Genomic DNA, 14828 nt, shown 5'->3' on the forward strand with positions numbered 1-14828 from the left:
GCGTAACGCCAGCTGACTATTTTTTGCTCTACTCGTGTTTTGCCTTGTGAAATGTCAAAAGCTTGTTTACAAACATTTTTAAATTTGTTATAAGAATAAAAAGATTATTTTATATTTAAAAAAGTGAGTATTTGTCACCGCTTTATGTGCATAAAATATTTAAAAGTGTTAAAAAAAACTATTTCATTTATAAAAGTGAGTTTTTGTGAATTATTTTTTGACAGTTTACACGGTTTTACACAAACAAAAATGACTATTGTTCTTGTATTGTTGTAATTGTTGTAGTTACGCTGCCACCTTGTTAATACATCTTGCTACACACTCTACCTCATCAACCCTTCGCCAATAAACTTCGTCTGTCTACCATTTAATTTCTGCATTGTATAAAAGGACTTATTTGATCTTTTGTAAGACCAAGCAATGTCAAACAATATAACAATGAGCATATATTGTGATATTTTCTTAATTATTGCTTGTTTATTTAAATTAATCTTTGTTCTAAGGAAAGAATATTTCAGAAATGTGAACGTATGTACGCTCAAAAGGATCGTGGTTTTTTGAATGAAACACAAAAAAAAGATAAGACTTATCGAGGAAATCTCTTCCCTCCGAGAAATTTTTTTCAGATTTGAAAACAAGAAATAGTCGCTTGGTGCAAAATCCGGAGAATAGGCCGGAACAGAGAGAGCATTTCGAAGTCTAATTCATGGACTTACATGTGTGTATCCATGTGTTTGTGGTCGATTTTGAAACGCGGCAAACATTTTGCGGAAAGCTTTCTCATACCCTAGTGATCATTCAAAATTCAAACCACTGAACCATGTGAGATGCCTATGGCTTCCACAATCTCTCTCACTTTTAATATCCGCTCCGCCAACTGCATATCGTGATTTTGTTCAATTGTTTCGGGAGTAGAGACCTCAACTGGGCGTTCAGACCGATCGGCATCTTTCGAGCTTGTACGGCCACAACGAAATTCCTTAAACCACTTTTTTACCATTGAAATTGGTGGTGCAGAGTTCTATTAGTATTTATCAAGCTTAACCTTTATTTGAGTGATGGTTTTTATCCACAAAAAAATAATGTTTAGAGAACAGACCAGATTCTCTTTTTCCAATTTCTCCTCAAGTCACGAGGTAGTATGGTATCATTAGCTGTCAAACACAAACTAAATTACGAAGCTTGTTCAAATTTTGACAGTACTGAACTAGAACTGAACTAAAACTGAACTAAAACTGAACTAGAACTGAACTAAAACTGAACTAGAAATGTTCAAATTTTGACAGTACTGAACTAGAACTGAACTAAAACTGAACTAGAACTGAACTAGAACTGAACTAGAACTGAACTAGAACTGAACTAGAACTGAACTAGAACTGAACTAGAACTGAACTAGAACTGAACTAGAACTGAACTAGAACTGAACTAGAACTGAACTAGAACTGAACTAGAACTGAACTAGAACTGAACTAGAACTGAACTAGAACTGAACTAGAACTGAACTAGAACTGAACTAGAACTGAACTAGAACTGAACTAGAACTGAACTAGAACTGAACTAGAACTGAACTAGAACTGAACTAGAACTGAACTAGAACTGAACTAGAACTGAACTAGAACTGAACTAGAACTGAACTAGAACTGAACTAGAACTGAACTAGAACTGAACTAGAACTGAACTAGAACTGAACTAGAACTGAATTAGAACTGAACTAGAACTAGAACAGAACTAGCATATGTATTAAAACTTAATAATATTTAGATATTGAAATATAAAGACAAGCTTTGACAGAAGCTAGAACCAAACAAGCGAAAAACAAAATAATCAGCTGATTGACTGACTCCACCTTGTATAAATTCGCCTTGGACCCACCCTTGTACATACACCTTTAGTAGAAACGCAGTGTGTTGAATTTCATAAACAAACTGAAATAATATTTCAGTTATCAGGCTATACTATTCTATTTACCCTCATTAACACAAAATCTGGTTATGCCTTAACTAATAGTTATACTGTCGGTTAAAATTATTTTTGTATGAAAATTGTCATTATAACTATTAGTTAACACATAACCAGCCTTCGTGTTACTGAGGTTAAGTGTGAATTTTTGATTATTTCTAACAAGTCATTAAAAAATGTTTACTTGGTTAATGTAAAGGGTTTTGAAAAGGGGAACACGGGGCCAAGTTTAAGAAATATAACCATGGTAATGAAAAAGTATATAATACTCTTTCATAGATCGCTCTCTGTCTCTCAATATCACTCTCAGTTTGTTTTGTTAAACCGGTAAAAATTAAATATGTAAATATGTACTCACATACATAGATATACAAATGTACATATATTTGTATTTACCTTTAAATTATAAAATATTGATCTTTTTTCTATTGAAACACAACATTTTGCGTATTAAACAAATAGACAAAATTAAATACATACCTACTTATAGACAAATTTTATTTGAAAAAATAGGTGTATAAAAATAAATACTGCTCAATGTTTTCTTAGACAAATCAACAAGTTATTATTTTATATAAACAAAAACAATTTAAATATATAGGTACGAGTATGTTTGTATTTTATATCCGTATTTTATTTTGCTTTAAAAATTAAGAGTTCTATGTCAATTTAAGAGTGAAATCTCTTAAAGATCTTTCTTTATATGTATGCCAAAATTTGAATACACAAATCCATTAAAAATCGTGATTTTTTCAAGTTCTACATGTAAATTAGGGCAAGTTCGAAAGGAGGCGGCAAGAAACAAGAACAAAATAGTTACAAACAAGAAAGATAAATAAAGTTTTAACAAACATTTTGCTTGTGGAGATGTTTGACCTTTATGACTATTGTGGTGGCGAAATTTTTATTATCGTAGCTTTTTCCCTTTATTTATAATTCGCTTTTCAGAATGTGAATTAATTTTACTCAATTTCATTTGGGTTTCTTATATTTATTATCAGCTTAAGAACTTTTTTGCATAGATTTTATTTAAAGCTAGTGTTTGATTTAATTTCTCTTTTATTTTTAAAAGTTGTTGCCTAAGTTCTGTTTTGATATTTTGAAAGAACTTTTTATAATTGGCCTCGTATTGTATAAACATCTGGAGTTATTGTTTGAATTAGTAAATATTATTTAATTTAAAATAATTTGCATTTCATTACATTAATGATCATTTAATGATTGGAAATTAATGTTAGTAGGTAGCTATTTATTTAAAACAAATATTTGTTTCCATATAATTTCTAAAATTATTATTATTTTATAATTGAATAATCAAATAAAACTTAATTAGTATCGCTAATTTTGTTCGCACTTGTAATCGGTTTCAACCGGTTTTGCATTGACGAGCCTCTTATAAATATTACGTCATATTGACGATACTGTTTAACAACTGCAGTCAAACAATTGAATCATCGCACAGTGAACTGAACAATAGCCAAAATGGGCATTAATTCAGTGGGAAAAATATTTTTATTAATAAAAAGTTTTTTGGCAATATTTCGGACTTATTTCACAAATTTAGCTGTAACTTTGGAACTAAAACCCATAAATTAATAAATAAAATTGCTAAATAAGGTATAAGGCTGGGCCAAAAAGTCCGAACCTTTTGGAATGAACCCAGTAAGCACCAAACACCCAAAAATTCAAGCACTTGAACATTTTGTTGGAATTTGACTTGAATGTAAATGTAATTATGTTTTAAACTTGAAAAATATTTGAAAAATTAAATATTATTCAAACAAAAAACATATGGCTTGAATTTATGTTTCCTTTATACTGGAGAATGCTATTGAAATAAAGTGTAATACAACTGTAATTCAACTGTTTGACTATAACTCAAGGCTTGATTTACACTTGAATTCCAGTAAAAATGCTTATTGGGAAACACAGGTTTTTGGATAAAAAATTATTTTATTTTTCAACATAGTCTTCTTTGAGCTCTATGCATTTTGTATAAAGTTTCTCCAATTTGTTTATCCCTTCCAAAACATATGATTTGACTAGGTCATCAAAGAAGGTCTTTTTTGTGAGTCACATCTCTTTACATCGAGAAATTTCTTCAGGTTTGGAAACAAGAAATAGTCACTCTGGGCTAAATCCGGGGAATAGGACGGAAGATGCAGCATTTCGTAACCTAATTCAAGGAAACTGCACATGTGTGCACCCGATTGTAAGCAAACACAGCAGTCATCTTGCGGAAATCTTTCTCATACCCAAGTGATCATTCAAAATTGAAACCACTGAGCCATGTGAGATACGTATGGCTTCGACAATCTCTGATCGTGATTTATTTTCAATTGTTTCGGGTGTAGAGACGTTAACTGGGCGTCCAGAACTTCGAAATCTTCCGTGCTTGTACAGCAAACCACTTTTTTACCATTGAAATTGATGGTGCAGAGTTTCCATAGTATTTATTAAGCTTAGCCCTCATTTGAGTGATGTTTTTTTCCGCAAAAAATAATATTTAATGAGCAAACGAAGGAAAGGATTTACGATGCAGTAATCGACATTGCTATTGATATCCGGATAGCAATTCAGTATCTTAGAGGGCTCAAGGTCCTTACCAGACCATGAACAGGCAGCATTCAGTCTCACAACAGAATTGAGAGCCACTTGTATCACCATCAAGTCAAATGGTATCCAGTTTAAAATAGTAACAAGTGCTTCAAAGGAGGTAGACCTTATAGCGCCTGTAATCAGTATCGCAACAGTCCTTAAAACTCATTCAACGACCTTCCGGTCATTAGCATTCTCCAAGGCGTGCCACCACACTAATACTCCATAAAACAAAATGGGTTTAACAACTGCTTTGAAGATCCAAAGAAGATCCTTTGGCCTCTTGCAGGAGTAGATGGCCACATAAGCCTAGTTAATCCTCTTCTGAATGTTCAGATTCCAGAATAATCTTTTATCTAGATTGATGCCAAGGTACTTTGCATTATCCCTGATCATCGATCGTGTACCTCCTAGTGAAGAGAACCACTTCCGTCTTTTGGGGGGGGTTCACACTAAGTTCATTCGAAATACTCCACTCATTCAGTGTACTTAATGCTAGATTGTGATTGTAGATTGTACTAACAGCTAGATATTGTATCCAGGAATGTGCCATATATTAACATCGTCTGTATACGCGACTGTTTTGATCCTTCTGCTATCCATTTCGAGCAGCAGGCCATGTTCACAGAAGTCGTGATAGTACATCTCCCTCCGGCGTTCCACGATTAGCCGCTTTTGAGACACTAATACCATCTAACGTAGCACATATGACTCTATAGCCGAGTATCTTTTCGACTATTCGGCGTATACATAGATCAATCCCAAGTCCATCCATCGCAGATAGGATAGCATCGGTCCTGGCGTTATTAAAAGCTGATTTTATATCGGGGAAGCCAACAAGCGAATACTCCTTATGTGATAGCGACTCTTCAATGGAGCCAACTAACGGATGTAAAGCTATTTCCACAGATCTACCCTTGGTGTAGACATGTTGGGATTTAGAGATGAGTTCCTTCGGAATAGTCATTCTCGAGTGTACGACAATCACCCTTTCTAAAGTTTTCAGCAGAAAGGATGCAAGACTAATCGATCTATAATCTTTTGGATTAGTGTGAGTCACCTTATCTCCTTTCGGAATGAAGACGACTCTACACCTCGTCCACCATGTAGGAATATTCCGAAGATCAGCAGGAATGATGCCATTCGGTCCAGGGGATTTAAACGGGTCGAAGCTTTTGATTGCTTTGAATTCTTTCCCTGTTCACCGGAACAGAGTTTACACTCGGAGCAACAGAGTCAGCAGCCAAATTCACAGTCTCACCACTGACTGGGAGGCATCCAGGAAAGTGAGTGGCAAGTATTACCTCAAGTGTCTCCTTACTACTATTCACAGTACCAAGCTATATCTACAGAATATAGCTTGGTACAAGCAGAGAGGTTGATAGAATTTTACGTAGTCGGTTAGTCTTAGAGGATCTTTCCACTTTGCTACAGAAGTCCCTCCAAGCTTTCCTTTTCGCTTTTCTCGAAAGTTTCTTAAAGTTAATTTATGAGGATTTGTATGCCGGCCAGTTTCCCAGCCTCTTTTCCTCGCTGAACAGTTCACTACACGTTTTTCTGACGTGTACTATCTCAGGATTTAACTAAGGGGGCGTATTCCTCCCTCTGCGGATGGTCAGCTTGAAGGTCATACTAGTAGAAAATTGAAACGCTTATGTCAATGTTTCCACAGCTACCTCAATATCGTTCCTACTTTCAATAGCGGACGGGCAGGGTAAAGGCCGAGAGAGTACATCACGTTGCATCTTCAGTTAGTCTTCCTCCTATGACAATTACACCAATATTAAAATCACTATATTGGTGATCAGAAAATTAGCAGTCGCTAGAGACAGCCCAATTGGTAATTTCGCTTTATATTATTTTAAAATCTGGTCACACTGGTCTCAACAGCGAAATCTCAATCCTATGGAAAAACTATGGGAAATTGTAGATCTCTAAATACGTACCCAACCTTTTTTCCAAAGAAAATATTTTATTTATGTCTTGACCTATAGTTAAATATTTGGAAAAGTTTCCATTTTATTGTCAACGAGTGTACTATATCCTTAATAAGATCTCAAAGAGCAATCCTAAATAATCGAATTTATTTAATTCAAGAGTCTATAATATTCGCGGAATTTGTAATAACTTAAAAATTATATAATATATTTGGGGGATTCAAAAGGTCTCCTATTAGGTCGTATTGTCATAATGTCATAAAATATTTTTTTAGTTTAAATAAATTTTTGTTGGGTTTCAAACAAAAAAGTTATAAACTAATAAGACTTTTAGAACTATGTTTATTGGTTTGTCATAAAATAACACTTTTTTTGTTTGCAGCACAACAAGAATTTGTTTAAACTAAAAAAATATTTTACGACATTATGACAATACGACCTAATAGCAAACCGTTTGAATCCCCCAATTATATTTATATACGTATATTAAAATTTGAAGAATTACTGTAATTCCATACTTTCTTTTCATGATAAAGTTGGCGAAGAGAGAGTAACCACATAAAATAGAGAGAATATGCAAACATTTACACAACAAAGCAAATATGGCAGTTGTTGCTACATTGAGCCTACACCTTTTTAGACACAAATTTTCGTTTAACTATTACCTGACACACAGAGTCTTTAATGGCACCAATATACGTATGTATAAACCAAAGTATGAGTAAAGTATTCTTATCTTTTCTTTGGTTTAGCAATAATTTTAGTGCTAAATAATATTAATCTCTCTTCAAGGCAGTCAATTTAATCCATCTTGGTCTTCTTGAAGCGTACTGAGAATCCCGTTTAACTTACTGTGCCAATTAACAAGTACTCCTTCGAAGTTGTATCCTCTCAGGTCAAATGCAATTAAAAAGGTAATAAATATTAATTAAAGTTTTATCCCTAAGTGATCATCAGTTGAAAATGTCAATATTTATTATTAAGATTTCCCCTCTATAGGGTTAAAAGCTTCACTGATTTGCTTTTTATTTCTTTTATTTTGTTACTACCAAAAATTGACACAATTTAAACATACGAGTATTTTTCTGCATTTATAAATAGTATTTTGGCCAAAAAGTAGGCATATAAATAACAAGTTGTTGCTAAGACTGTTTAACTACAAAAATGTTTGGGAATAGAAAATACATTTTTTCAAAGTGATCATGAACATTGTAGGTAGGTATTTACATTATTTTGGAATTTGCTTTAAATCCCTTCACCTTCCTCTTCTTATGCAAACTGAGACCATGATTAGTTGGTATTTGAAATATATACATATTTCTTTTAATTTTTTAGTTTCAGCACATAACCCCACACGCACAGAAAATTTTTTAAATTGATCATTCACACACATTTTTTAAAGTTTATTTTGAACTACATTTCTTCAAAATATAAATATAACACACGCACAATATTTCCAAAGATTTTCGATAAATAGAGCTTTCAAGCTTTTGTAAATCGTATTTGATTTGGTTTGATTATTTATGGGAGATCCCTAAAGTATGCAGCAGATTTTTAAAAAATCATGCACAGTGTTTTGGCAACATACAAATTGTGTATTAAATATATATTTTTTTTATTTTTCGAATTTTTGTCGACTATGACTTTTGGAAGGCAATCTTAGACCCCTTTCACACTAGGCAATTTAGTTGCGCAAGTCTCTTGCCCAACAACAAAACAGCATGCTAATTTTCTTCTCCTTAACCCGACATTACCTCAAGCATTTACAAACACAAGAGACTTGCTCAACTAAATTGCCTAGTGTGAAAGGGGTCTTAAGGAGTGTGTCCACTACCAAGTTTTCTTGTGGAAGTTGCTTCCAGAAGTTTTTGTTGTGTAAACACGTATTAGAAGTCGACTTCCAGAAGTCATGGCTTGCAGCAATTATGTGGAAATACGTGTTAGTTGCTTGATGGAAGTAACTTGAACGACTTGCTGTGAACTGCAAGTGTTTTCAAAGACTTGCAGAAGAAGTCGGGTAAACGGTTTGTGGTATTCTCTTCTGTTTTTAGTTTTCTGTTTTTTGGAAGAGTAGCTAAAAGCCGATCTGTTGGAGGTATAGCCAATCTCATTTTAGTATCCTGCTTTTGAATATTTGTTTGAATTAAAGATGGAATATATTCAAAATCATCATTAAACATTCTCAGGAAATTTTTCATATGCATGGAATCTTCGGTCCGCAATTCTTCAATTTCTCACCTAAACACTTCTTTTTGTTTCTGTTTATTTAACCCTCCGTTAGTCGCAATCATTTTCAATCGAGACTAGTCGCGATGTATCAAATTGATATCAATAAAAAAAGCTGCATTTGAAAATAATCTCTTCACTTTTTATTTCGAAAACATAAAAACAGTATTTAAAAGAGTAATACAAAAAAATTGCAGTAAAAATATTATTTTATCAAAAAATAGCTTAAAATTTAGGGTGTTTGTTTAAAATGTTTGCCTGTATCAACCAGATCAGTTGCGATTAACGGAGGGATAATTTGATGTTTCTTTTTAGATAAATATGCTGCAATTTTTATATTGTCATTCGCCAAAAAGGCAAACTCTACTGCAAGCTGTACTCACATTGTGTGGAAACACGTCTGCAATTTCTTGCAGCAAGTTCGTCGTAATTACTTCTACAAACTACTTCTGGAAGCAAACTTCCGCAAGTTCTGGTTTGAGTGGAAACACTTCAGCAAATACTTGCAGAAGTTCTTCCGCAAGTGACTTGCTAGTGGACACATGGCTTTAGACTTGTTTATGTACATTTAGTGTAAACACAAACTTCATCGCTCATCCTAATGTTAATTAACAAAATTTTGATTATTAAAGAGGTACAGTCGAGTTTAAGTTTTGACTTTAAACCAGGGACGAGGTCACAATTATCCAAAGTGGACCACCTTTGTATAAAATAGTAACTTTACTGAGTGACTGACTAATTCAATATCGCTCAGCTCAAACGCCAAAACGTAGATACATGTAATTTTGACTATAGGAGAACGTATGTAGATCCAATAAGAAGGGATTTTTGGAATTCGAAGATTTATGGGGTAAAAACGGGTTAATTACGTAACCTTATATCTTCAAAACTAATACAGATACAAACCAAATTTGAAATGCATCTATATCTACTTGAAAAATTAACAGACAGGTATTTGGTACTTTTTTGAAAGCGTAGAAAATGGGTAATAGCTGCATTTTGGTACTTTTTTGCTACACATGTATCTTTTAAACAATAAACCTAGAAATAAAATTCAAATCGTATTCTTTACATATTAAAAATAATATTCGGATGTTCAAGAGTGAAAAGGGAAATTGGTATGGCATCTTAGAATGAATTAAACTTTTATTTTAGTTGGGAACATCTATAACATTTGTTGAGGCCTTCCTAATATACACAATTATTAGCATTTATTTATTACAAAGTTTTATTTTCTAATGAACATAAAGAGTGCGCAAGAAAAAATTGTTGCTTATGTTTATCGTAAGAAAATTTAAACTAATAAGTGAATTTTTTTATATTGTTACATTTTTTCCTTTTAAAAACGGGGGTTTATTTCCTTAAAATAAAACGGATACTTTTGATTGCAAATAAAAGCAATGGCCCATAATCATATTCAGAAATAAAGTATATTTTAAGAGAAATAAAGTCGTCTTTACTTAAGAGTGGACTTTAGGTCTACCATAGACAAGATAAAATATACTTTTGACGTTAAAGTCGACTGTAAATATAAAACCAGCTGAATATAAAACTCATTTAACAACACCATCAGCTGTTCTTCGCCAAGTAAAAATGTTCGACAAAATGTGAAAAATGTTTAAGTTACAAGATATTGGTAGAGATTTTGCAATTATTGAACATTTATTAATTAAATTAGTACCAAAATATCCTAAATATGATATTAATCTTATCTTTTCCAATTTTCTTCCGGTTACTTTTATTGTTTACCTTTTTTGTTTTTTTTATTTTTCTATATCAGCTTTTCAGAGGTGACACATGTCTATATTAGTTGTGTTCGCGTACATGATAATTTGTAATAATTTGTACAAATTATCTCTGGAAGTTACGGGATTCCGTTCGTTTACTTTTAAAAACTTGTAACGAGAGAGCAAGAGAGTGTTAAATGTGACAATTCGTAGATAGAGAACATGATATTTTTTGCTGGACATTTTTTGTTGCAAAATAATTAAAAGCTGGTTTTTATTTTAAAGTTGTTTCTAAAAAGAACCGACTTTATTGTTTGACTATGATTATGGGCCAGTGTTTTTATACAAGTTTATAAATTCTCAGAAATACACAAACACTTTATAATGTACAAGTATACACTGGTAATGCAGTTGATGTCTTTACTTAACGATGTTTCAAATTAGACACTATTTATAGACACTCTCATTTGCATCTGAGTAGCTTAGATTGTTCTTAACGGTAAAAACTCGTATATTCGAATTCTAGAGCTTTCGATGTTAACGTAAGCAACTTAAACATTTAGTGTTGCCATACTTACAAACAATGCTAACAACCGCATGCTATCAACATTGTTGGAAATGTTTATAAACACGATGAATGTTGCTGACAGTTGCTACAGACTGTTAAATTTAAATTGGTAATGGAAATTTGTAACAATATTAATTATATTATTAACAATGTTCAAGTTAATAAATAAAAAATCTCTGAAATTTAATTTGTTGTTTTTGAATAATGAGAATTACTCATTTTTAAGATTTTGTAGCATCTATCAATTTCTTAATTGAAGTTGCAAAAATTTTTGGAATAACCTACATAATTTTAATTGACACCGATGTTTTTCATATGTTTTTTTATTGGGTGTGTAAATTTGGGATTCACAACAGAAACATACCGATTGCTCACCGAAGTTTATTGTGATTGTGTTTCGTCGGTTTCAACGTCCGAAAGATGGTTTGTGCGGTTCACAAGCTGTAATTTTCATACGGAAGACAAAAATCGTGCAGTTCATCCAAAAAAGTTTAAAGACCAAGAATTGGAGGCATTATTACATGAAAATTATTTTCCAACTCAACAAGAGCTTGCAAAGTCATTGGGAGCTACTGAAGTAGCAATTTTTGGGTACTATACGAATTGATGTCGAGAGACTTTGAATGACGAGTTTGCATGTCCGAAATACTGCTTGAACGCCATAAAAGAAAATAATTTTTGCACCAAGTCATTACTTGTGATGAAAAATGGATCCAGTACAATAACCCGAAGCATAAGAGATAGTATGTGAAGCCCGGCCGAAATATACATGGCACTGAGGTAATTCACTGCATTTGGTGGGAGCAAAAGGGTCCTATCTATTATGAGCTGCTGAAAGCTGACCAGAAAATCACAAGGAACCTGTACCGAATGCAACTAATTGGTTTGAAGCGTGCTTTTTCCGGAAAACACCCAGACATGAAATCGTTATATTACATCATGACAATGCTAGGCCACATGTTGCAATACCTGTTAAAAACTATTTCGAAAGAAGTGTTTGTGAAGTTTTACCTCACCCGTCTTATAGTGCAGAATGCTATCATTGGGAAACGCTTCACTTCTGAACAGATTATCCGAAATTGGCTTGATTTGTTCTTGACCTCAAGCAGCTCATTTTTGTCCATTCAAAACTGATCCCATTGTGATACCCAAGGGTAAACAGCAGGGTATTTATTATACGTCCGTTGTCTCCAAGTTAAACCAACCAGATTATCAGATGAAGGAGTAGATTTGTCTAAGACTTATCCTTGATAGCTCACCCGAGCATGATAGGAATGGAATTTCGAGGATGCGTTCCCTCAAGTTTGTCAGAGCCGGACATTGACAGAATAAGTCAGACACAGTCTCCTCTTCTTCTTCATTATAACAGCTCCTACAGTAGTCGTTGTTCCGTAAGCCCAGTCTTATTTCCTCACGACGGAATTCCATAAGTAGATTCGTCCTGCTGGCATCATATACGGCCCAAGTAGACCTCGTTGTAACACAGGAAGGCTCGTTGGTCCACCTGTTTTGTGCAGTCTCATATTGTTTCTGCTGTACAGCCATTTTGCATTTAACAAGGTAAATACCTGAAATGGGGTCGATTGCCTCATCTTCCTCGCACCCCTTTTGACCAATTCATCTGCTATAAAATTACACTGATTTCCATTAACCCAAAGGTTGAGCAGATCTTTTGGCGTGGAATCCATATGATGCTAGAAAGATGGGAAAACGTTCAAGCTAACAATGGCCAATACTTTGAATAAATTTATATTGTACAAATGTTTCAAAAAAAATGTCCAATACTGTTTAGTTGCTAAGGATCAATCAATCACAATCCTATTTTAATATCTTCTTAATCAAAAGAAAAGAATATATTTTTAGTCGGCCCAAAATACAATTACTGTCTAAGACTATTTGAATTTTACAAATGTTTTCTATATGTCCCTTGATAACATGTTTGGAAAGTTTCTGGAAGTTGTATTAGCAGATCAAAGAGATATACATATGAATATTTTCGTGCTCACTCCTTATATTGTAAGCACAAATCAATACTTACCACAAATGTAAATAATCATTAAGGACTTTTTATCTTTTCGCAAATATTGTAACTCATACACATCTACAAATTAGTCCATTAACTATAAAAGACAATTTGCAAATACTCCACAATTCAGTAACAACTTGAACATTTAGTCAATCAAGAATACAAAATATTACTAATGGACGTACTAAGATCACCGTATCATGAGGAGATACCAAAAGCCTTTAAATTTGAAAATACTGAAGGCGAGGAAATTCTGATGGGATCGTATGCCAAACTCATCAAATATTTTGCCGATTACATGAACTATACACTGGAATTGGTGGAGGAGAGTAGTAGTAACATGTCCGAAATACAGAGAAATATTCAAAGGAATTTCTATAATATTTCGCTGCACAGTGTCGCGTATAATAGTGGCTTTGCCCGGATTAACTACTCTTACCCCTTGGAGTGGTCAAATACTTGTGTAATAGTGCCTGCCAAAGATGAATTACCCAGATATTGGTATATAGCCTGGCCATTTGGACGTTATATTTGGACATTTTTGTTAATTTTAATGATATATGTGGCCTATGTCATGACTTATCTTAAACATCCCACCCAATCGTATGGCACTAATCTTCTGTACAGCATGTCTCTGGTAATGTACTGTTCCAATGCGAATTTACATGTTAATAATATACCTTTGCGTCTGCAATTGTTTTACGCTCTGCTGACAATAATGGGTTTCATAATGTCCAGCTACTATTGCAGCTTTCTAACGGTGTACAATATGAGACCGGTATTTCAGCCATTTATCAAAACCATTGACGATGCCTTGCAGGCACATATAACCATTTTGATTTCAGGTAATACTCTTGAGGATCTCAGAAATAATAAATATGTGAATTTAACTCGTTTATCAAAGCTACTAAAAGAGAGCAATGTTTGGGCTATTACGGAACAAATCAAAAAAAAGAATCGCTCGCTTGCTTATGTGATCACTGGAACTCAATGGATTTTTATTTCGAAACTTCAAAAAAATCTCATACAACCCATATATCAATTATCGGACATTTGCTTTGGCAAGGTTTTCAACACTTATCCCATACAGTCGAATGCGAAATTTTCAGATTCTTTGGATATTTTTATTTTGTTTGTCCAACAAAGCGGTCTATGGGAGGTGTGGGAAGAAGAGGGCTTCATTTTAGCATTAAGGAAAAATTCATATCATTTGATGGAGGATGATTATCCCATAGATGCGTTGGATTTAGTTTATTTTCGAATTGCTTGGATTATTTTAATTGCTGGTCTATTGTTGAGTGTGATTTGTTTTATTATGGAAATATTGGTGTTTAAATATAAATTAAATTGTAACATCAAGTGTATTAAAAAGGAGACGAGAAAAGTGTAATTATGTTTACATTTTTGAACAAAAATATCAATATTTTCTTAAATTTTTATTAACGCTTCAATAAATTATAATAAAAAACTTCAATATTAAAAATCTGCAAATGTCCTGAACAAAATAAAAAAAAATACTGGAAACAAGCTAAAGTATAAATCGCATGAAGTTAATACCGACACCAAAAGCAATAAGTTTATATAAAAGTGCACCATGCCACACTCTATCGAACGCCTTGGAAATATCTAGAGGCACCACTTTACTTTAGCCAAAACGGTGAATGGAAATGGAACCATTTTCCGATAGGAAGGCTAGCAAGTCTCCCGTAGAGCGTCCTCTTTCTTTTGAGACCAATATCGGATACTCTGTTCCAAAGTGAAGCGTATACCAGAGATAGCGTTCTGCA

General features: G+C 33.3%; 1 protein-coding gene across 1 annotated transcript; it reads left to right on the plus strand.

Annotated features, from left to right (window-relative positions):
• The first annotated feature begins 13216 nt into the window (after nt 1-13216).
• LOC135961364 (uncharacterized) lies at nt 13217-14431 on the plus strand. The gene has a single exon (XM_065512862.1). It carries the CDS (start codon nt 13217-13219, stop codon nt 14429-14431), a length of 1215 nt encoding a protein of 404 aa, XP_065368934.1.
• The last annotated feature ends 397 nt before the right edge of the window (nt 14432-14828 follow it).

The sequence above is a fragment of the Calliphora vicina genome, chromosome 5 (assembly GCF_958450345.1).
Source record: "Calliphora vicina chromosome 5, idCalVici1.1, whole genome shotgun sequence".
Lineage (NCBI taxonomy): Eukaryota > Metazoa > Arthropoda > Insecta > Diptera > Calliphoridae > Calliphora > Calliphora vicina.

Coding starts and splice junctions, on each gene's coding strand:
- LOC135961364 (XM_065512862.1), top strand. CDS start 13,217: ATGGACGTACTAAGATCACCGTATCATGAGGAGATACCAAAAGCCTTT.